The sequence below is a fragment of the Bradysia coprophila genome, unplaced genomic scaffold (genome assembly GCF_014529535.1).
Source record: "Bradysia coprophila strain Holo2 unplaced genomic scaffold, BU_Bcop_v1 contig_232, whole genome shotgun sequence".
Classification (NCBI taxonomy): Eukaryota; Metazoa; Arthropoda; class Insecta; order Diptera; family Sciaridae; genus Bradysia; species Bradysia coprophila.
In genome coordinates this window covers 2270206-2295026 of record NW_023503493.1, presented here as the reverse complement: position 1 = coordinate 2295026, position 24821 = coordinate 2270206, and the positions used below count along the sequence as shown (strand labels likewise).

The 24821-nt window shown below is 36.6% G+C and overlaps 1 protein-coding gene across 1 annotated transcript in view; it reads right to left on the bottom strand.

Moving 5' to 3' along the window:
- Window positions 1-24821, bottom strand: part of LOC119075887 (calcitonin gene-related peptide type 1 receptor) — a 43438-nt gene that overhangs the window by 3554 nt on the left and 15063 nt on the right. Inside the window, exons 2-10 of the mRNA XM_037182456.1 lie at window positions 15513-15703; window positions 15215-15438; window positions 14558-14649; window positions 12788-12914; window positions 3116-3217; window positions 2915-3033; window positions 2565-2638; window positions 1464-1570; window positions 1082-1189 (exon numbers count right to left, since the gene is read on the bottom strand). Coding sequence (XP_037038351.1) covers window positions 1082-1189; window positions 1464-1570; window positions 2565-2638; window positions 2915-3033; window positions 3116-3217; window positions 12788-12914; window positions 14558-14649; window positions 15215-15438; window positions 15513-15666 — 1107 coding nt within the window. The 5' untranslated portion in view covers window positions 15667-15703. The remainder of the gene's footprint in view (window positions 1-1081; window positions 1190-1463; window positions 1571-2564; window positions 2639-2914; window positions 3034-3115; window positions 3218-12787; window positions 12915-14557; window positions 14650-15214; window positions 15439-15512; window positions 15704-24821) is intronic.

Sequence of the window (24821 nt, the reverse complement as noted above, 5' to 3'; positions counted from 1 at the left end):
GCCGAGGCTTTACAGACCTTTTAAGTTCGAAAAGAGACTATATATTCTGGAGGAATGAATTGTCAGCTGACAGCTGTAATCGGTTCGCTTTTAATTATTAACACTGTTTCATTTACATAGATCGGTTTTCGTATAAATATTGTTGAGGTTATGTCTCTATGGAATCCATAGTATGGATGTAACTTGGCAGTAATTTGACAATTCGTAATGGGCTTGGAACAGACCTATAAAAAGTGAAAAATGATCAAAAGCGAACGGATTACAGATGTCAGCTGTCAACTCATCCCTGCAGACAATCTAGTCTTTTTCGAACTTAAAAGGTCTGTAAAGCTTTACCCGCACTTCATTTCGTTTACTCATCGTTTACGCTACAACAATGAAAGAGAGAGAGATAGAGAGAGAGAGAGCAATTTCCATCGTTTTTATTTCTGTAAATGGTAGGCAATGTCCACCGGTTCACAATGAAACTAGAGATTACTAGGTATGGTAAATCGACCGATGACCTTGAAAGTGTAATAAACAGATTTTTAACAAATCAACAAACAATAGGAATGACCCAGGAGAAGGTTACGGCATCAATTATCTTTTCTCAATTCTCCCTGATAGAAATGCCTTCGTGTAGCACATCAGGACATCAGGATATCAGGACTCCGGAACAGTTATTTGACCATCGAGTAAAAAACTTATTACTTTTCTGTTGACATTGGACTTGTTGCAGCGACATCTTTCAGTGAAATAGTGAATCGCACTCGCACTCTATCAGGCAGAATTGAGAAAAGAGAATTGACGCCGTAATCCCTCCCCAGCTAGAGATCATCGTTCATTGTTCCCGTCACTGTCAATAACAGATGATTAGCCGTTCATAAAAGGTTATTCTGTCCATTCTTTCATCTATAACCTTTATTCCCAGACGCATAGACCCTTCATATCAACCTAAGTCACAAAAAATATTTTTTTTTTATTCCACCGCAAAAGTGATAGACCCTTCCACTCTCTACTATGTGTGAAGTGTGTTTGTTTAAACCATGAAACGCAATGAACATTTTGTGGGATGAATGTAACAATCAAATAACCAACCAACCTGTAAACTTATGAGGGCTGCCGATGTTATTTGATAAATTTTATCTAATGAACTACCAGCCTCCGGTCGAAAAGGAAGTAGAATGTAATGGAGCCCGAACAGCGGTACCTGTTAAAAGTGTTTGAATGTTATACGGTCCACGGTTTTATTGTTATATTTTCGTCGGGCGGTTGGTGCGGTTTACACACATAACATGGGATGTGGAATTAAAAGTTGTGAGAGATGGAGAGGAGGGAATTTTCACAAAGGACTTTCAACTTTTGGTGAGGTTTTGGGAGAATGAACACTTCATGTGAAGTAAATTGGAAAAAGGTGGAGGTGGACGGGAGTGAAAAGCATGGACGTCGTTTTTGATTATCGCCATAAAATTCAATGAACTTACCAAAATTAGTGTAGCTCGCAGTGCTTTCTGCAAGGCCATTGGAGCTAGTTGTGCGGTGCCGGGATGTAGTTTGTTGCACAATACTCGTACAACATTCACAAGGAACACTAAATAAGGAATGAAATTGTTTGCGTGACGTTTAACAGTTAAAAAAATTGGTCTTCGCAAACAGTCACCGCTAAGTATTTGTATCGATGTGCAAACATCGACAAAACCAATTTTACTTCCTGTCACATGCGAAAGATGACCATTACGCAGCACTTTGCCACATGCGAAAACGAACCATTTCATAACGGAATGTTTTCGGTTCGTTTTCGTTCGTTCACTTTCGCATGAGGCCGGAAATAAACCGGAATCAGAGAAATGATAAGTTGGTACGCCTGTGGCGAGATATAAGGAACATGTGACCAACAGTTGACTACTATGGTAGAGAATGTGAGAGAATTACATACAAAATTGGTTCAATTCTCTTCCATAGTAGTCAACTGTCATTTACATGTTCCTTCTACCTCGCCACAGGCGTACCAACTTATCATTTCTCTGACCAAAATACATTTGTGACAGTTGGTATCAAAAGTCTGCATATTACATTTGTCAAAGTGACGTTTTAAACGTCAAATCAAAATTTTCATGCTAAATAATCACAAAATCGCTTGTTTTTCCTCAATTGCATCAGTGAAATAGAGTTAAAGAGAAATAAATGATTTTGTCAAATACAAACTTTGGTTTGACGTTTAAAACGTCACTTTGACCAATGGACATTTTTGATGTCTGCTAGGCCCGTCATTAATTGGAAAACCACTTTGTGATACTCGAAAACCCACCCTAATGTTTTTTCGAGCAACTTCCTTCGGTAGCTGTTTTTCGACAAATGTAGTTGAACCACTCGGCTTCGGCTCGGACATGCAAACTCTACACCTGTCATAAATTCAGTTTCCGAAGTTTGTTGTTCAAAAAACACACGAGTGAGTACGCTTTTATCACAACATTGTTACCTCGTGTAATGACCTACTTTCGCAGCGTCCAGTGTAATCTCCCATGTCTCTCACAATGAAGAGTCGTGGAGAAAAACAAGCTATTAATGTATGTCAAGGTAATTACCGATTGATGCCAACAGTGATATGAGCACAGGAACTTTCAATATCCACATAAAACTGCCTTCATCCATCCAACAACTATTGAACAAAAAATAGGACCATTAACTCCAGCTCAATTGTATGGTGCAGCAAGGGCCTATTTTCAGGTATTTTCACAAGACATCGTTCATAAAGTATGTCACGCATGACGTCTATTTCTAACTCGTTCTATGACGATTTCAACTACATCCTTCGCTTTGCGTGAGATATTTTATGATTTTCAAGAAACTCTAAAAATTTTAGAGATTTCGATAATTTTCAAGAACGAGAATTCGCGAAAATAGGCCCTGCTTGCAGCTGAGAATATAGACGTACTGTGTGGTGAGCGACGAATAATACTCCCGAGCGAATGCATAAATGGCAACCACAATTATCGGTGCAAACCAGCCAATGAAAATAAACCATTTCATTGCAACGGAATCCTTAACGAACACCTAATTACATAGAACAAACAATTACGTTAACCGAACGTTTGAGAGCCGGTCTGCGGTGGGATAAAGCATATAAAAATCATACCACAACCAACACAAGATGCAGATGAAGTCCTTCGCAGAACATCCAGAAATAATTTGCCAACATCAAATAGTGTATCACCAGATGCAAGAGAATACACCAGTTCTGAAATGGAAAATAAATTTCGGTTTTATTTCGATTAATGTTTTTCCATTTTCCTTTTTTTTGCGTCCGCAGTCATTTAGAATGGTAAAATTGTAAAATAGCTCGGGGACATAAACGAAAAGAGCAGTTTTGCAAAACAACACAGACAATAATTCAAAATTGCTTTCCGTTCCGAAACCTTACTGCTGGCTTGTATTATCTTTTATCCGTTGCATGTGCGGACCTTAAATTTAGGAAAAATCGATAGAAAGAGGATGCCTCAAGCACAGAGCGCTTTGATGGTCATCAGTTGGATTACGGTCTGATTTCGTAGAGATGAAATGTAGCCAATGTATGGCACTCTCTCTACCATTATGAAGAACAACAAGACACATGTTACGTACATTGACCTGCGGTGCAAAATTTGTACTGGATATTGGTAGAGTGTTTAGGCTGATATCGCGAAGACTTGAATCAATTTATAGGTCAGTTGCTAGAATTCCGTCACTCCAAAGGGTCCAATGCTTCCCAATGCTAGAACTCTAAGATGAGAAAGGCTTCCTTTGGTTTTTTTGAACTTCCTTTCTGGACTTAGGGAAAAAGTGAGATGTCTAGAAGTCAGTTCCTAGAATTCCGTCACTTCAATTGGTCCATCTCCTTCTCAGTGTTGGAACTCTAGGATGAGAAAGGCTTCCCTCGGTATTTTTTGAACTTCCTTTCTGGACTTAGGGAAAAACTGAGATGTCTAGAAGTCAGTTCCTAGAATTCCGTCACTGCAAAGAGTTCATCTTCTTCCCAATGCTAGAACTACATGAGAAAGGCTTACTTCGTTTTTTTTTAACTATCTCCTAGACTTAGTGAAAGATTGAGATGTCCAGAGGTCAGTTGCTAGAATTGAATCACTTCTAAAGCTCAATTATCTTCTTAGTTTCAGAACCTAAGGATGACGAGTACTCCATCTTTTTGAGATATTTTCTGGATCAAGAGAAAGTGTGAGATATCAGTTCCTAGAGGCTGGACGAAATACGACGTTTAACCAAAAATACAAAATATTTATTTTAAGATCTTAGTCTGAGCCTCCGCCTAAGTCATCACGGTCACTGTCACCTAAGTGGTACTTCTACATATTAAACAGATTTTTACAACTTGTCACCCAACAAAGGTGACAGCCACACATTTCTGTTAAAGTGGCTGTTAAAAGTGGCTGTACCGCAAAACAACATGTCTGTTTCATGGCAGAAATGTCATGTACAGAAATCTGTTACAACATTGACGGAAATAATATTAGTCAAAAAACCCTTAAATGGTAAACGTGACGCAAGTCCTAAGAAAGTAAAAATGACGCATTGTGCGTCGTACGCAAAAGTTTTATCAACAAAAAATTTTTGAAAGAAAACTTTACAAATCCGATGGAAGTAAGGAAGTGCCACAGGAATCATCTGTTATCCCAAAATTTAGGAACCAACCTCCGAACACCTCACTCATGTCGAAAATAACCAAAATCAGTCAAAAATCCGATGGAAGTTAGGAACTGCCAGAGGAATCATCTCTCATCCCAAAATTTAGGAACCAACCTTGGAACACCTCACTCATGTCGAAAATAACCCAAATCCATCGAAAAATCCGATGGAAGTTAGGAAGTGCCAGAGGAATCATCTGTCATCCCAAAATTTAGGAACCAACCTTTGAACACCTTACTCATGTCGAAAATAACCCAAATCATCGAAAAATCCGATGGAAGTTAGGAAGTGCCAGAGGAATCATCTGTCATCCCAAAATTTAGGAACCAACCTTTGAACACCTTACTCATGTCGAAAATAACCCAAATCCATCGAAAAATCCGATGGAAGTTAGGAACTGCCAGAGGAATCATCTCTCATCCCAAAATTTAGGAACCAACCTTGGAACACCTCACTCATGTCGAAAATAACCCAAATCCATCAAAAAATCCGATGGAAGTTAGGAAATGCCAGAGGAATCATCTGTCATCCCAAAATTTAATAGTCCAAGTAATTTCTAACAAGAAAAACATCCAAAAACAACACACACCTTTCACCACATTATCATACATCAAAATACACACACACACACACACACACATACAAATTGGCCTTTATATAGCATTTGTATGACGTGAAGAGCTCCAGCTCCCAAGATATGGGTTGTATCCAACGTTTGAAAATTCTTATTTTTGGGCCATTATTAACCTATAGCCAAAATTTCAGGAAAATCTATAGAAACGTTTAGGAGTTGCTGGATCCACTGTTCCATAGGAACCACCTAACTAAAGTAGTATTTTTGAGCTAACTAAAAATAGGAAATTTTCTCGGCCAAATCGTAACCGCTTGTCACGTCCGATAGCTCTTTGAACTCGTATGGATGTCAGGATTCCAAATATCTAATATTTAATATTTAATATTTAATATTTAATATCTAATAAAAATGCTCCGCCGTCCCAAAAAACTTTTTTAGTAGTGGACCTGCGTCACGCCCGCTTACTAACGTGCGGGCATGATGCGATAATCTCAGGTTAACATGAACTAATATAGTGAAATGTATGTTCAAACAAATGAAGTAAAAGATTGCGTATGTAAACACCAGGCGATACTTGAACAAAAGAAGTAGCAGATTCAATGATTGAACGGTGACACGCTTGCCGTTTCTATCCCACAGTTTCTCAGTTAAAAGAACAAAAGACCATCAAGTCTTTTCAAAAAGTTATTTTTACTCTCATCTATTCTAAACAACAAAAACCTTGTGCGATGCGATAAGCGAACGACTTTTCTGCTCTATTTCTTTCGATATCTGCAGAATTATTTGCCTCCTTATCAAATGCATTTTATCGAACATATTGGACCAGAGACTGTTCGTCAGAGGAAACAAGAACATCAAGAAAGTTTCCAATTATCAAATTCAATGTTTTCTTCATCGGAAATTGGTTAGATCAACAAACCGTATGCATGTTATTCCCTGCATAACGTACACGAAATGGTATGTGCATCGAATGAGCGAATTTATTTTTCCTTTTCTTTAGATTTTACAAGTCAATCCAACTCAATAAACATCAATTCCAATGCAATTGCTGGTTAAAATTTCAAATGAACGATAAGAGACAGAAAAGTTATTTAATTTATTGTGTACATAAGTAACGTAACTGCATACAAAGTCTTTTGAATAAATCATTCCATGTACATTGTACACTGAATTGCATTGCATTGTATGAGCGCATCTATCCGAACCGTATCAACCAATACAGTGCCCGAGCTAAATTGACAAACATATTTCTCGTACTGTTTGCATACGAAACAAAAGCAGTCAGAAGAACAGTGTCGTTCTTCCAATTTCATGTCTCTAAGCAACTGAAGGTCGAAAACAAGGAACATGTGTCGGGGGACTTGTATATGCAATACCGTAAAAAGTTATAACATTTTCGTCGAATACGGTTGCTGTCTTGTTATAATATGACGAAAAGGAAAAGGGATGAGGCAAAAATTTGTATAATTGTGATATAACATGCTAGAAACGGTTGTTCCGGACAGGAATGTATACTTTCCAGAAACACTAAATGTCGCTACATTTCAGCGAATCCCTTAATATGATCTCGAAAGGGTTTTTTTGGTGCATAGTCGTTATGAAGGTAATAAACAAGCTACAAACGATACTTTCGACCGGATTAATGTATGTCTCAGACTAATCATATCTAGACAGGAAATTGCGAACAGAATTACGTAAAAAAACAATTTTGATCTCGACCCCCTCCAAAATTGGTGGACAAATTAGCGCACAAAATTGAACTGTTCCTTGTAGAATGACCGAAATTTTCAACGCCTAAATCATGTAGGCTACTGGCTACATGTGTTGGTGAAAAACTCTACGTAAAATTGTACGAAATGTGTATCTTATACGAACTGGTGTCGGGACCACATTAAATCGTACGAAATACTAGTCTACCTTGATGAAACAACTTGCGTCAGGTATGTATAAAATGGCTGGCAGACAGTTTCACCTCTGTCTTACTTCGGACGCGTATGCTGCTAACGTACTGCATTTATGTCGTACATTTACGACGTGTAAACATACGAGCGACACGAATAGTTATGAGCAGTCCGTATGATTATACGTCGGATATGTACGACGTACATGACATGCGTTAACAGCATACGCGTCCGAAGTAATCCAGTAGATGCATATTTTTTACATACGTCAGGTATGTTAAACATAAGACATTCGACCACTGTTTCGATCTGAGAGTTTAAATACGGCTTTCGACGTTTTGCTTTAATATGCAGTTCAAAATTACCATTTCTCATCAGGCCATGGCGACAGTAGTGCTCGATACAACACTATACCGATTTGCACACGAACAAGTCTAGCGAATCATAGTCGAAATGTCATTTCAACTCATCACCAAATTTGCTAACTCGTGGCCAGTCCGTGGTTTCTTTTACCAAAAGCCACCACTTGAGCGAATCCAAGCAAAGGTTTGCACATATGTTTGAACGTATGTGTTATGTTCGATTCGACATTGTGTTTAATGGCACGGATTCGTTGCTGATGTGCTGAATGCTTAGCATTAGATTCAACCACATATAAATTGATGACTTAGTCATCTGGTGGTTCAGAATTCAACAAATGTAGATACATTGCAGAAGAATAGAAGAATCAATCCAAGTCGCATATTTGTGGCTTATGAAGCTTTGACAAAACTTTCATTTGTGCACGTTCAAACATATGTGCAAACCTTTGCTCAGGTATGTTGTTTTATCAATGTTACACTGATAGATGTGGGTCACCTCACGAAATTGGTTGACAGAGACAAAAAATCTAGACTTGGAAACGGCTACTCATCCGCTATCGGTTAACTCCTTAGACTAATCATACATAGACTGGTATTTCGTACGATAAAATGTGGTTCGGACAGCAGTTCGTATAAGATACACATTTCTTATAATTTTACGTAGAGTTCTAGGCACATTTAAATTTTTTGCGCTAATTTGCACACCAATTTTGGAGGGGGTAAACTCACACTGTCAAATGTTACGTAGTTCATGTCGGAACCAAAAATTTTACGTAATTTTTAACGCAATTGACTGTGTAAAACGTTGCGGTACAGCTGACACAGTAATAGATTTTACTACCTACCCCATGCGAAAGTTGACCATTACATAGCAGTGAAAACCCTGTCAAAATGATCCATTACATTGTATGGCTGCGAAAGTAATTCATTAAATCGGAAACTTACTAATGTGTTTTTGAACAGCTTGACTCGGCAGACAGCTCCATACTGCCGGAAAGACAGTTGCCGACTCAAGAAACACGGTTGTCAGTTGGCCTTATCACTAAATTGTTACCTGATGTAATGAATCGAGGCGACAATGTAAGCAATACAAGCAACAGATGAAATCATTGCATGGAAATACGCCTGCCGTTTGAGAAGGGTCAAGGCCTTGGAAAAGAAATCAAGAACTTTCTGAACTTCCACGTTCCATGCATGACAAGCACAGTAAATCGGTATCGTATACGATAGGTAATTCAAAAAGTTGGTAGTTTAAGAAACTGATACATCAATGTGACGACCTGTGCGGCCGCGTCCGTATACAACTGATCAACCTCGCACGATATTTCATTTGATGTTCAACATAAAATGTTATTAATATGCGTCATGTACCGATGATAAATGAAGGGAGTAATTCGTTCCACAAACGACTGTAAACCAGTCTCAAATGCAAAAAGCGAACTTTAATTTAAATTCATTTACGTTTGTAAATGTACAGCGTAAGCACAGTCATAAGTTATATCTCCGAGCAAAGTTTTAATTTGTTTCGTTAAGATGATCATGTTTGCCGTTTACTGCTTATATGCAGAGGGATGAGTAAAGCAGTCTCTCGTGTGGTGAGAAAAGAAAGGGTGAGTCAATATAGAGCGAACTTAATCTCGTACACACGCACATATTATGTAAATATGAAACGATTCAAATACGAGTCGTTTATGTTGTTAGATGATAGTAAAACGATAGTTGAATTATGCCTACAGCTGCATTTATGATTGGAATTTGATTCGATAGTTAACCCTCCAGAAACGGCCCATCATAGTTAACCCTCCAGAAGCGCCAAAAATTCATTGAATCTGAAATGGACGTTTAAGATATGAAATGGACGTTTAAGATATGAAATGGACGTTTAAGATATGAAATGGACGTTAAGGACAGTGAGGTTGTCTTTTATGTATATCAAAACTTGCCGTCAAACTAACGAAGTAAAAGATTTTATTGCATGCCTCAAACGAAAGTTGATCATTACATGGCAGTTTGCCCCATGCGAAAATGATCCATTACACGAGTCACTTTTACGTGACTTTCTTTTTGATAATCAACCTTCGCAGTGGTTAGGCAATAAAGTCAAAATAAATTGGATAGTTCAGCAGCATGGCTGCTACTAGTGCAGGTGATATGTAATTCCGTGCGATTTACGTTATAAATAAATGTTCTTTGTCTCAACTTGTTTGCCATAAAAAGTTGCGGAATGGAGTCGTTATAAGGGTTTCATCAAAAAGTTTCCCGGAAAATTCATCAACTTTGAGGCCATTTTCCCTGGCCATTTCCAATTTATTTTTCATAAAAGTGTTGTCATTCGAAAGCTACATTCAAGTACTTCTGATTTCAGCCGGCCTTTTAAGGATGGTTCTTTAAGGATTTTTTTAAGTTATTGCTAGATCAGTAAGAGATACGTAGACTATAATTTGAGATACTAATTCCAGTGTTTCTTGCACATACATTTCGTCACTACTTTCCCTCTCCTTGATTTCAGATCAAGGATTGTAAAAGGTTCCATATTTGGGATGTTATTGACAATTTTCCCTATAAAGAATTCAATTTATTTTTTAGAAATCTTTTTCGTGTGACATCACTATTTTATTGGTCCCGTTCCAGGATGAAATTGTTTTTGTGACTGTTTACGGAGTAAACCATCCAAAATAAAGTCGAATGCTTCCGTTCCTATCACTCCTTTGTTTTAGACACTAGAAATTTCTTGACCCTTTTTTCGGCTAACATTTGGACTTTTAACAAGTTTGAAGTCACCAGAGCGAGGGGGTATTCACTGAGAGGAATCTCACTTTAAAATCTTGGAATCTTGGAATGAATCTTGGAAATGGTTTATGAGTACGTTCAGTGTGATTATTGAGATTCCATTGGGATTCTCTTGTGATAATTGGGAGTCTCTAGTGAAGATATTTAACATCTGACCGCCACTGGCTCCGGAGGTCGAAACGGCATTTTATCTTCACTTTCGCTACACACGACCCATGGGTAAGGGAAGAGCAACTTCGCTTTGTTTGTTTTTGATGATTGGGACATTTTCGTTGAAATATTGACTAAGCGACCAATACGAATTAACGACTGTCCTAGGGTTTTCATTCCTCCGGCCTGAATTCACAATTCACTTCAGGTTATGTCCTTCATTGGACATATAGAAGTAAAATTAGGACCTTGTTGGTTTTGTCCACTGTGTGCTCGCACCAGAGGTCATTTCCTAAAATTGAGTGACTTCTTGCCACTGTCTTCCCAATCATACAACTATAGAACTGCTGGAAATTCTGACGATTTATCTGGTTCCCACTGGTTTTTCTTTATGCCAACCTTAACCATCGAGAGAATTCAGACAGGAACCAGAAAAATCGTCAGAATTCCCTGCAGTTCTATAGTTCTAGCATTGGGACGACAGTAGACCATGAAAATGTCACTTATTTTTAGTGGACAAAAACGTAAGAAATGTCTAGTGTCTAGAACAAAGAAGTGCCACAAACGTAAGGATTCAAATTTTTTTTGGTAAACAATAGAAGTAATAGATTTACAGATAAATTGGCATTCACCAACGGTACGTGTGATTGTTGAGTTTCAAATAGCTATTTTCGAAGAATGTTACTAAAATGGAATTTTTGCGCAATAATTATGAAAACTGTTAATGCGAGGCGACGCCGAGATTGGCAATATCATTAAATCAGACGAGTTTTTTAACGTTGCGCTTTAGCAACGGACTGTTCGAACATATCATGCTTACCCAAAGAATAATTACAGAGAAAAACAAAAACCTGGAATGCCTAACGAAAACAGCAATAAAATTCTTGACAAAAGTTACATTTCGAAAAAACAGAGCTAATCGTTGCTCTTCCCTTTCCCTCACTTTTTGTCACGTTTAGTGAATTATGATAGTATAAACTATCGAAACGGAGAGACTGTTTCGGCCTCAGGATACTACAGCGGCCATCATCAGTCGCTTCGTAGTATCCCTTCACAAGACAGTAATGAAACATCACACTTGAACTAGTGGTAGGATTTTCATTAATTCGAAAAAGCTTTCATGAGTAATCAAGAAAGGCCTACATCTGGAATCATTCATGGCACTCAAGCACAGCCCCAAAGACAAGTAAATTATCACAGTCAGGCAAAATAAGAAAACATGTCTAACTACATCAGCTCCACTTCTGAGATTTAAAAACGGCTGAAAAAACTATTTCTGCAAAACTATTAACTGTGAAGTAACTACCTCGTTCACTTCCATAACGTCAACAGCTCCAAGTACACGAAATCTCTGCGGGAACAAACACAAAAAACTGGAAACTGTTTTTAAAGAAAATTCTGTTTCTTCACAATTCGTCTGCTAGTCACCGACATAAACTCTGAAATGCCTATTCGTCGAAAAGCTCTAAATGAAAACCTATAAAGCAAAGCTGAAATAAAATCGACACAACTACACTAACTACATTAACATCAAAAGCAAGGGAAAGGCAGAAGCTACAGAGGTAATCAAAACAAACAGAAGAGCATTATGGCTGCAAGACTTTTAATTCAAATCGCTTCAGACACAGCCAAACCATTACTTAAGCATCACGAGGCTTCTTCAGTTTCTCCGGACAATCATCCCATCTCGTTTTCTTCCTCTTTTCAGCATTGGCCTCATTCTTTCTCATTCGTTTCTTCATTCATCTCTTCTTTTCTTTTCTTGTACTCCGGTCCATTTTTCCACTCAGTTGCAGCACCTACCATAGCCTTCAGAAATTCATTGTGATCGCAAGCGGGAGGCAACAAGTTTAGCAAATGTTCGAACAGTTGGAACGACTGATTTTTCTCCCCTCCTTTCTCTAAATCATCTATTCCAATATCCGAATCATTGCCAAAAAGTGCTGCTTTTTCGGCCTCTTTATTCTTGTTCAGATCCGTCTTTATCCCCCTCAATCCACGGTTTATGATCCGTAATAAATTCACCATTCTTGGATGATGCTTTTTCGCAGCTAGATAAACATCGTCATTGCAAGTCCGTTCACCAGTGCCTATATTAGCGAAAATATTTTCACAAATTTTCACAAAAAACTTTTTGCAAAAATTCAAGAAAATTTGTGAAAATCGCGAAATTTTGAGAAAACTCGTGAAAATATTTTCGCGAAAATAGACACTGACGTTCACAAGTGGTTTTGGGCGATAATGTATTCGCAACATTAAAGTTTAGGTACAAGTCCGAAACAAGATCTTATGAGTGGAGGCCTCATTTTTTTGATAAACGTCACTTCGCAAAAAAAAATGTGAAAATAACTTACCGAATTTTGTTGGACGATAATGGGACTTTCGATGACCACTTTGTACCACAGAAGCCATGCGATACAGCTCAGTGCCAACGATGTGAACAATTGGATGTGAATGCGAATTCTGGTACATTTGAGGCTTCTGTAAATATTTATTTAAATATCTTTCTGTTTCTTAACCGAATCCTCTATCCCCGTTTTACATAAATTGTTGATCTTTCTCCATATATAACAAGGTATATGTGGAACAAAAGCTGAACATAAAACGCTTAGGGGTTTGTTGTTTCATATATCTAATTTACTGGCGGTATTTTATTGTTAATTTGCAAAGAACTGAAAATGCGATAAGCGAAGGGAAAATGAAGCATGATTCACCAGAAAATCGTATCGCATAAGTACAGGCTGTGTGTGTATCGTATCATTGCTTTGTTTCATATAAAATATAGCAGCTGAGTCCATTATACCAATAAGATTCATTGAATGAGCAACAAAATTGAGTAATCTTCCTCGTTTGTTTTTCATAAACAATTCCGCTTACATGAAAACACTTTGTTGCTCCCTTGAGATTGTAACCGAAAACGCTGCTTCGCAATTTATTCGCTTATCTCGTCATATAGACGTTCGGTACACCTTTGCAGGGCTGTTTAATCGCGAACTAAAATTGCAAGGGAATCTGGCAATCTTAGACAAACCTAACTTGAAATCCAAATTTGAATGAAAAGCCAGCCAGTCCGCATTAGGCTTTCAATTCACGTCATAAGCGCGTCAAAAATGTAAACATTTTCAAACTGACAGTTGCACAAAATATAACGTTATGTCATATAATAAATGTCAAAAACTAACTGTGCCTACACACAACGACGCGAAAGTGACAGCTGCGAAATTTTTCTTTTGTTCTTTGACATTAGGACAAAAGAAAAATTTCGCATCTGTCACTTTCGCGTTGTTGTGTGTAGGCACAGTAAGCGTTAAGCCGATTCAAAGCGAACCAATCTGACAATCGGTACAAATCTTATAAGCAGTTGTGTTGGAAAGCACATTATGTAATAGATCGATTGAAAGAGAGGATTCGCTCAGTTCCGCTGAATATTTGACGTTAGTTAACATTTCCGTACCCTTTCAAAACCAATGAAAGTAGAGAACAGGTATGGTCGATCGCCGAATTCGTCTTGAACGCACTCACATTTTATGTCAAAGTAATATGAAAATGAGTGCGTTTAAGTACGAAAATCAAATTTTTATGTCCTCCGGGCGGACAACAGACCATACCTGTTTTACACTTTCATTGTTCAAAACGAATAAGTGAGATCTCATATGTGCGGAGATGTGGTAGTGGATTTGCTAAGAGAATTTTTAGCTCCTCACATCTCCTCGAAAGCTTTAAGTTTTTTGTGGATTCCACTGGAAAAGCAAAGTATTTCATTGGAATACAAAATAAGCTTAAAGGTCTCGAAAGCTCCTTAAAAGCATAGACACAAATGCGATTCGGTGTTTTGGCTTAACGTGACAGCTCATCAGAAGACACTGACATATTTCTCTCTTTCAATAACTCTCTTTTTATCGGTCTATTCAGCAGTTACACACTCTTCACACTAAGCAACGCGAGTTGGCCACAAAAGTCTCTTGTTTTCAGGCCTTTTACAATTGTTTTGAAATGTCAGACTTGCGAAAGCTACGCAACTTTGATGAGCTTCCGCAAAAGTGACATTGCAAAGTAATTGAAAGAGGTGTGAGAGGAAGAGAATGCCAAACTCGCGTTGCTGTCTGTATTTACAGTTAATTTACCTGAAGCTCAAAAACACAATCAGTGATACAACCAGCGTAACCAATGAAAGAGCGTATCCGATAACATAGAATTCGTTAACGAACTGACGAAACTGCAAACGAAAGAAAAGAAATAGTTTTTTGTTTAGCGAGGGTGGAAAATTGGAAATTCCAACAAGAGCGATGTTTGTGGCCAGAGCGAAGCGAGTGTCGTAATTTTGCTCGAGTTGGCATTTCCTATTTTTCTCAGAGAGCAACACAACGTTTTTCATGCGTGAATGTTGTGTTTTGCTGTTTTTCTGCACGAAACGAAAACATCGGTTAACCATGCCATTTTCGAAAACGTAAACAAAATGACAGTCGAGGTGACAGTTCGAATGAGAAAAGTTCTAATTTCAACCTACGTGAGAGAAATTGCTGAACTTTTCTCACTATAAATGCCATTCGACCGAGAAAATGCAATTTCCAACTCTTTTACAGAGTTAAACACGACACTTTTCGCAACCAATTCTTCTGAAGATTCAGCGGAGGAAAGAAAATGACTATTTTCTCGCCTGCGTTGTGAAAACACAATTTTCTCATGGCCTATTGAGGGGAGAAAATAGAGCAACACACAACGCACGCACGAAAAGAAAACTTTCGCAATCAACGTACGGGCCAAACTGTTCGTAATATTACCTCGAGATCCCCAAGGTCAACACATGTCGTGTAGTTGGACCACTCTGCGCCAGTCTTCGGATGCGTATACCACGTACCATTCTGATGGCATTCCTTATAAGCCAACAATCGGTCGTTGAAGCCAGTTACAAAATTTGGACATTGCTGATATACTGTTGTGCCAGCTATTGTTCTCGGCCAGCACACATATCCATCGAAACGATGGGGACAGTACAATTGATTTTCTACGGTTGAGTGATGTCAAAGTTCGGATTTTCATTTTCATTTTTCATATCCAACAAACAAGTCAATTTGTCACCTTTGTCATTGATGTGTGAAGTCCGGTGTGTGTCGTCACACTCTGTGTACAGTCGTCTCATCAGATCCTTTACATCTGCAGATATCTCGTCGTCGCTCATTTTGTTATGAGTTTTTTGTTCTGTTTGTTTTAAGCCAATATAACCAGCCACCATCCACACACACTGAGTGCTTTGACTGCGGTGCGATTTTCTATTCGAATGGACAAGGAATGGTATGAAATGTTAACAACAGGCAAATGGAAATGAGCTTCGAATAATGTGACGTCGAGAAAATTCTTTTCAATTTTTTTTTTCGTTTGCAATTCCTTTTCCCGAAAAATCCATAAATCATCTTTTGATGTGAATGGTAATATTGAACAAAATCGATGGAATGTTTAATCGCTGGAATAATACAGTCTGAGTGTTCCATTTGATGTTGATATTATTTGATGATAAAAGTCACGCGTTCCATCTTATTCGTTATTGTTTTCTCGGTCAGCGATTTTTGCTATCAGTAAATTGCTTCCCAGTTTTTGCATCTCTTACTGAAGAATTCATAAGAAGCTTAAAGCTTTACAAAAACTTATTAAAGCTTCCAGAAGCTATCCGAACCTAGCGGAAGCTAAACTCATTTAACATTTTAGAAAGGTTTTCATCAGTTACTTCTGTCATGTAACGGTTTTCCTAGTAAATCATCACAGCACTGCTCCTAGCATGAGCAGTTGCAAAGACAGCTGGCTTGTTTTCATTGTATGAGCTAAAACATACAATATAAGTAATCCTAAGCGGTAGCTCTTATCACTAAATCCTTCTAATGTGACACTTGTCAATTCAGTGTTCATGCTAGGAGCGGTGTGCTGTGGAATGATACATCACATGGAGCGAACACATGAATTTCCTGATTAAGTGTGACGGCAATACATGCATACGTTAGTAATGGTTATTTGTTTACCAAGGGGAGGAAATAGGAAAACGTTTCGAGCTTAAGTTGGAATTTCCTATTTTCTCCACGAGGTGAACAAATACTTTCGTGACGTGAATAACCGATTCTATTCAGTAAAACATTCGTTTATTCACGAAACAAACACATCAATTTGTTTCAGCATTTTTAAAGCCAAAACAAAGTGACAGTTGGAAAGAGAGGAAAAAAATTTTATCATCTGAACTGTCATCGGATAGAGCGTTATGCTTCATGATACTAATGCTTGGTTTCCTCTTACCAAAAAAGACACACGGAGTGAGAGACAAAATTGATTTTTTTCAATTTTTCCTTTGTTTATTTGACAGCTTGCTCTCTCACGGCTCTCTCACGGAGTACTTTTTGTTGAGTGGAATGGACACTTAAGTCTCGCCTGTGGCGAGATAGAAGGATCATGTGAATGATAGTTAGCTCATATCCCAACAAAAATCTCTTCGAGAAAAGTGTGACGCAGTCTTTGAAATACAATTTCTAAAATGAATGATATCGCTAGAGTTGACGCTTTCAGCTTTGTGGTACCCCTCATGCCGAATTGTGGAAAATACATTTCATGGAGTGCATGAATCGGCGGTATCACGAAAATGCAGATCATGCAAAATGTGTGAAATGCAGGTGTCGTCCACGAAATTGATGTAAAGTCAAGGTTGGACGGATGTGAAGTGCAAATGCACTCGCATCAATTTGATGATCATGCAAAAGCGTGAAAAGTATGAAATGACAATTGAACCGAACGGTCGATTGAAAATGTGGAAGAGAAATAGAATTGTATTGACCACCGAACGGATAGGTTCAAATTTGAAAAGTAAAATCTTTGTGACCATACAAAGTGTTGAAATTGCAACAGTGAATAAGTGATTTCCGGTATAACTGAACCGTTTATAGTATAATTGTTCATCTTAAATAAAATAAATTTGTCAACCGCACACCATCGTATTTTATTCCTGCGAAGGATGAAGGATACGACAGCTTCGTTACGCAAAAATTAAATGTTACACCCAATTAGTTCAAACAAGCTGGCTTAGTTTTTCTCATCATCTTCCAAATAATTTTTACAAAAAAAAATTTGACTTGAAACAACCAAAATTTTTCCAAAAAAATCTGCGTCGGAAAGTGGCAAATGTTCAGGAACAGACCAGCAAGAAAATTTATCTGCCACATGCGACGCAGATTTTTTTGGAAAAATTTTGGTTGTTTCCAGTCAAATTTTTTTTTGTAAAAATTATTTGGCAGATGATGAGAAAAACTAAGCCAGCTTGTTTGAACTAATTGGGTGTAACATTTAATTTTTGCGTAACGAAGCTGAAAGCGTCAACTCTAGCGATATCATTCATTTTAGAAATTGTATTTCAAAGACTGCGTCACACTTTTCTCGAAGAGATTTTTGTTGGGATATCAGTCGTTTTAGAAGTGTAGTCAACACTGCTTTTTATAACAGTTTACAATTCAAAAATTTTACGAAAATCGAAAATTTGACAAAAATCGAAAATTTGACGAAATTCGAAAATTTGACGAAATTTGAAAATTTGACGAAATTTGAAAATTTGACGAAATTCGAAAATTTGACGAAATTTGAAAATTTGACGAAATTCGAAAATTTGACGAAATTTGACGAAATTCGAAACATTGACGAAATTCGAAAATTTGACGAAAAAGACAGATAGACAGACAGATAGAAACATACAGAGTAAGTTGAAAGATTTTGATTGTTTGGAAAACGTTAATTTGGTGCATTTTCTATCAAAATGACCAACTTCAAAACGATGTATCTCCGGCAATTTTAAAGTTACATAGTCGAGTGATAGCTCGTTTTGCTCGTATTTGAAGCGCGAATAAGATAGAATAGGATTTGTGGTGATACAGGCCAAAGGAAAGAAACTTAAATTCTCGCCTATATAGGTATAGTTGTCTCAAAAAAATTTCTTCGTTCTTTTTTTTGGAAGTTTTTTTCCGCTATCGCTCCGGACATGATGGGAGATAATGTGAGAGAGTTACATAAAAATTCTCTAACATCGTCTCCCATAGGAACCAATTGTCATTCCAATGTTCCTTCTATCTGGCGACAGGCGTACCAACTTATCATTTACCTGATTCGATCCCAGCCGAGAGGCGCCGTTAATCATTTCTCTGGATTATTTGAACTGAATTATATTTGTAAATTTAAAGTGAAATCAATGCAAATCAGCAAATTCATTTCAACGAATTAATTGCATTTTGTGTGTACACTGAATTCAAACAAAAAAGAAATTCATTTAACGACTCTGTTCCGAGATCCAATTAAAAAGTGCAAAGTCTCTATCTCTCTCCCATTCAATTATTGTTTCTGGTTTTAAATAAAATTCTAATTAAAATAACCGATCAAAACACGGGCATATGGATAACATAAACATACTTGGCACATCTGTTTTATTGGTTTTGCCCCCTTCCAACCGTACGAAAAATTGCTGAGTCCCGTCTCTCGTAAACATTATTTCTCCAATCTTTTTCAATTAACATCATTTTGTGTTGATGACGCGTCTGTTTATTGTATGGAAATATAATTAAATACATAAACACACGTCCCGTTGTTGCTCTGCACCATCCATACCTCACCACATATAGATACGCATTTTCTTCGTTTTCTGCAGAATTAACTTGTTGAAGCGCAATCTATAGTGTTTAATCGTAATGGAAAATAGGTTAAGCATGAACGGGAACGAACGTGTCAAAGGTAAACAGAAAAACCCCCCTTGGCATTTAGTAACCTTTTCTGAAACCCAAAGCATTTGCAAGTTTATTGGAATGACAATATGGTGATAATGGTGACAAATTAATTCAACATATCGGTGATCTTCCCCCGGGGGCTGTTCATTAATGGTATACACAGATATAGAAATTTCTGGTTTGAACGATGTTGTATACCAGTTGTCATTGGTTATATTGACTACATCTAAAGTGAGAAAATGTTAATTGATCAACTTAACTGGGTCGAGGTTGCGTAATTATTTAATTGCCTGGCCCATGCGAACGTTGAATATTACGTTGCAATTTGCCCCGTTCGAAAGCTGACCATTGCATGACGAATATTTTCGGTTGATTTTATGTAAATTCCTTTGTGTCAACTTTGGCGTGGGGCAGGCAAGAAACCAGAATCCATTGGGGGTAAGCCATTATGGTCTGTAGCGATTTCGTAGACTTTTGACATATGACAGAAATGCCAAGAGCTCACGCAATTACCATGCTTACGAACTTTGCGAGCCATTATGGCTTACACCTATTAGATATTACAGCGTCGGCTCGAAGATACAGACCACACTTGTCGGATAGACAGTTACCGTTAGTTAGCTTGTTGCATTGTCACAAAACGGTTACCTCGCGTAATCAATTACTTTCGCAGCATCTAATATGTAATCTACTATTACAGATCTGTCTTAGTATTAGAAACGTTTTCGTTTACAGTTACACAACTGATAATTCACTTGCCGGAGAATCATGCCAGAGGAAAGAAAGAATTGGATGTTAAGCTTATATAAACGGTCAGTCAACCACCATCGCTAACTATAACAAGAATAAGCGATGAGCTCTTGTTTTTGCCTCTTTTATAGCAGAATGTAAGACAGAAATATTGAAATGATAGATTCGCATCAAACAGAATGGGATTCTTTGATCAAATGAAGTAGGAGAATTAATGATTTTGTTACGATACACTTTTGCTGGTTGTAAAGTTTCTTAAGCCATTGACACAACGTCCATATCGACTTTCGAAAGGTAGGTCACATCAAGGTTTCCGATAGAACATTGCCTTTCGGGTTAAATGACTTACGCATGTCGACATGGAAGTAAACATTTTCCAGTAGATTTGGACTCGTGGGTGACACCAAAGTCCAAAGTATGCAAACCACTGAAATCCTCGCAGAAATAGATCAATGTCAAATAACGGTTTCTTGTCTCAAAATAGTGTCAAATGAGTTGTCAATTTCACAAAGCTAACCACAATGTTACAAAAATTTATATGTAGCTGTCAGTTCATTTGACATCTCAAACGACATTGACAATGATCTATACACTGAACCCAAGTTTCACGTGAATTCGAGAGCAGAGCAAGCTCACTTCATTGAAACACTTACGATTTCATCAGTGTCGCAGTGATGAATAACTGCTTAAAAATCCAAAATCGGACATTTTGTATGTAAAAGTCCAGTTAACGAGGAACTAAACGAGTTGAGCTCGATGGATGAACACTCTTTTTGACATTCTCTTTTAACACTTTATACAGTGTTATGACCAGAGCGAGAAGCCCGAAGACCAGTTAATTATATGTGACTCGCCTTGCAGTACTTCTCATTGCATTTTAACATTTATTTTTTGGACACACACCGCAAATCAAGTTCAAATAAGTGGTCCGAATTATATTTCCTTCCCCATCATCATAATAGTCTTACAGAAATAGTTAGTGCTACACTAAACAAAATATTGACGCTGCGCTCAAAAACACCCGATAGAAGGGTTCCCTAATTTTTGTGATTTTCTGAAGATTTGCATTACCTTCAGTTGTTAATATACTTTGAATGTCACACCACTTTCCCTACTAAAAATTCACCTCGCCATACAAATTTGATTTTGGTGAATTTCTTTGTGGTGTGTTCACGCGCATCTAATAAATCAGTGGTCTGTGTGTCCTCTCAGACCTTTTCAACGTTTACAATCATGGACTTCGAAATATAACGAAAACCAACCCATTTCGATGTTATAATACTACCCGATGATTACCCGCCCTCTTCGTATTCAAAATATTCAAAGATGAAAAATTATTTCTCAATTTCTTCTTCTTCTTCAATTATTTAAATAATTCTTTAAGGTGAGACATTAAACGACCATCAAGTCATATCATTTTATAATGAAAAATGCCACAACAACGAAAAAAGAGCCGTGATTGATATAAAACCAATATCCATAAATCTGTTGTCAATAAAAAGCGTTTCATCGGCTTTTTTCTGTCGAATAAAAATAACATTTAATGATCCAGAAATCATTAAAATGAAAATGTCGAAAATTCAATAAATAAATGAAGAAAAAAAAATGAGAAGAGAAAATGAATTTGACGTCTGCAATATGTGTTTTCGTTCATAATATTTTGCCATTTTCCATCATGGAAATGTTGAAAATTAATTTCGATTTATTGCTGGTAGGTATACAACGCTTTTCTACCGAAGTAACATCTTTTTCTTATGAAAATAATTGAATTTTGCAGCGGAAAATCGTCTTTCAGAGGCATCGAATCATTTTAAAATTTAAGACAATCTAGTCAAAATCAACTGAATTTGCTTTTATTGTTAAAAAAGAATGTCAAATAGAGTATTAATCCATCGAGCTCAGAATTACCTGGTTTGTTCCTAGTTAACTGGACCTTTACACACAAATTTTGACACATAACCCATTGAGACCAGTTAAATAACTGCTTTGTCCCCAGTTAACTGGACTTTTACATACAAATTTTGACATATCACCTACACAGACCAGTTAAATTAACTGCTTTGTTCCTAGTTAACTGGACTTTTTCATACAAATTTTGACATATGACCCATCGATACCAGTTAAATAACTGCTTTGTTCCTAGTTAACTGGACTTTTACACACAAATTTTGACACATAACCCATTGAGATCAGTTGTATAACTGCTTTGTTCCTAGTTAACTGGACTTTTACATACAAATTTTGACATATGACCCATCGAGACCAGTTGAATCAGTGGTCTTTCTTCTTTCTTTTTACGATCTTGTAACACTCAATGCGTTTGCTTCAGCTTTTTTTATGGCTAGTTCACTCATTCAATCACATAGGTTGTATACAGTTTAAGGCGGACCAGAAAGTGATATCGGTTCAGTTCAACCTAACAGGCTTCGAGAGCAATGCCAAAATGAGACATAATTCATACTTCGAAAATTCGAACTTTAAGAGCAAAAGAATGAAAATAAATCGAAATTCTGTAGTTTTGACATTGCTTTCGAGATCACTTAAATTTAAGTGAGCCGAAATTTCTCTCCGTTAACATTGCAAATGGTTTTATAAATAACATGCAATGCATAACATTCGTATAAACTGGGTGCTTGACTGAGTGGACAAGTTGGTAAAACAGCTGAAGCAAATTCCAACATAAATTTGGTTGACTTTACCTGAACATTTTATCGAGCCACACTTAAATTTGTTACCCGATTGAATATGTGTTGCACTCGCTGCGCTCAAAATACAGAAAATAATGTTTCATCTACCACATAACAACAGATCTCATAATCTGGTCGTTTCATTGAATTCTAGTTCCAGCCTAATCAATCATGGCAAGAGGATTATTGAATCGGTTAATTATTGTTACATAATGTTCTCCAGTGATGGTTCTGTCGTTCTGTGCGTTATAACCGCATAAAATCGAGTAAATATTATGGATTATTATATACGTGGAACGTAGCAATTTGCACTTAAATTCCATTACAATTTCATTTAAATGTGTGTGCTCAGAATGTTTGCCTATGATAATTGAATAAATAATTATTTCCGCTTCATGTCATACTAATAACAAAAGTGTTTATGCGACGAAACTAACAAAACATCCATTACGATACTGGACATGAACTCGATATTTGTTTCTCATTATTAATCCTCAAAATTATAATACAAAGCCGAACGTTTTTTGGAAATTATTAAATTGGGAAAAACAAATACCCAGAACCAATCAACTTGGAGTGCGTCACAGCAAAATATTTTAATTTCCAAACGTAAAGCTTAAAATCCATCCAGAGGTAACAAGTAATCGATATTTCATCCCGTCACAATTCCACTCTATTAGTCCACTGTGAGCGGATGAAAAAATCTGAATTAATTTCGTTTCCGGCTTTTATACTTTTTCCATTTTTGTTGAGAATGAATCAATTATTGAACAATGTTAAATAAATGGATTATAGGGCACACTTCGCGGAACCGTCAACTTCTGGGGCAGTTGGTTTATTTTTTACAAGAAAATCCAACTTGACGAAAATTTTGTGTTTTCGTCAAGTCAGTTCTATCACTGAAATACCGAGAGTCCTAGAAGTTGATAACTATCAACTGCTAAGTGATCAATCCGACCAATTATTATGAAAAATTCGTCAAAATTTTTTTAAAAATATTCAAGGACCTCAAGGAAAGTTATAATTAACTGGTCGTCGGTATTGTCTTCGCTCTAATCATAACAGTCGACAACACAAGCTAAATTTTCACAATTGAATTTCGACTGTGAACCCACCAGTACGAGGTTGTCATACCATTTTTGCATGTACACGAATCATTAGCGGAAATGATAGTTTTTGTACATTTTCAAAAATGTCAACTCTGGACGATTGAATTGATCAGTTAAGCGGTTGATCAGTTAAGTATGACAACCTTTCTACGTTTGTCGTCCTTTTTCCATCACTGTCACTAATGGTCTATTATTTGTGACATTAAACTTTCGTAACTTTTGTGAAATACGGTGAACGACATCTCAAATGTCTTTATGTCAAATTTTTCTGAGAATTTTTTTGTGTCATTGCAAATTCACAAATTTGAGATGTCGTTCACTATATAACGAAAGGGAATTTCAACGAAAGTAAAATTTGACATAAGTGGAATTTAACGAAAGTGAAATTTGACGAAATCTGTGGAATTTAACAGAATTTGTGTATTTTAATGAAAGTGAAATTGAACATAAGTGAAATTTAACTAAAGTAAATTTTGGCGAATTTTAACTAAAGTGGACTTTAACGAAATCTGTAAAATTTAACGAAATTTGTAAAATTTAACGAAATTTGTAAAATTTAACGAAATTTGTAAAATTTAACGAAATTTGTAAAATTTAACGAAATTTGTAAAATTTAACGAAATTTGTAAAATTTAACGAAATTTGTAAAATTTAACGAAATTTGTAAAATTTAACGAAATTTGTAAAATTTAACGAAATTTGTAAAATTTAACGAAATTTGTAAAATTTAACGAAATTTGTAAAATTTAACGAAATTTGTAAAATTTAACGAAATTTGTAAAATTTAACGAAATTTGTAAAATTTAACGAAATTTGTAAAATTTAACGAAATTTGTAAAATTTAACGAAATATGTGAAATTTAACAAAAGTGAAATTTGACGAATCTGTGGAAGTTAAAAAAAATTGTAAATTTCAATGAAAGTGAAATTTAACGAAATTTGCTAGTTTAACGAACGTGAATTTAAACGAAAGCAAGAACGAAAGTTAAATTTAACGAAATCTGTGAAATACAATTGTTAAAAGTTTCGTATGTGCAGAATAAGCTCCAGCTGAATATCACCAGCTGGTGTTCAAACAAAAACACTTTGTATTGTAACCAATTC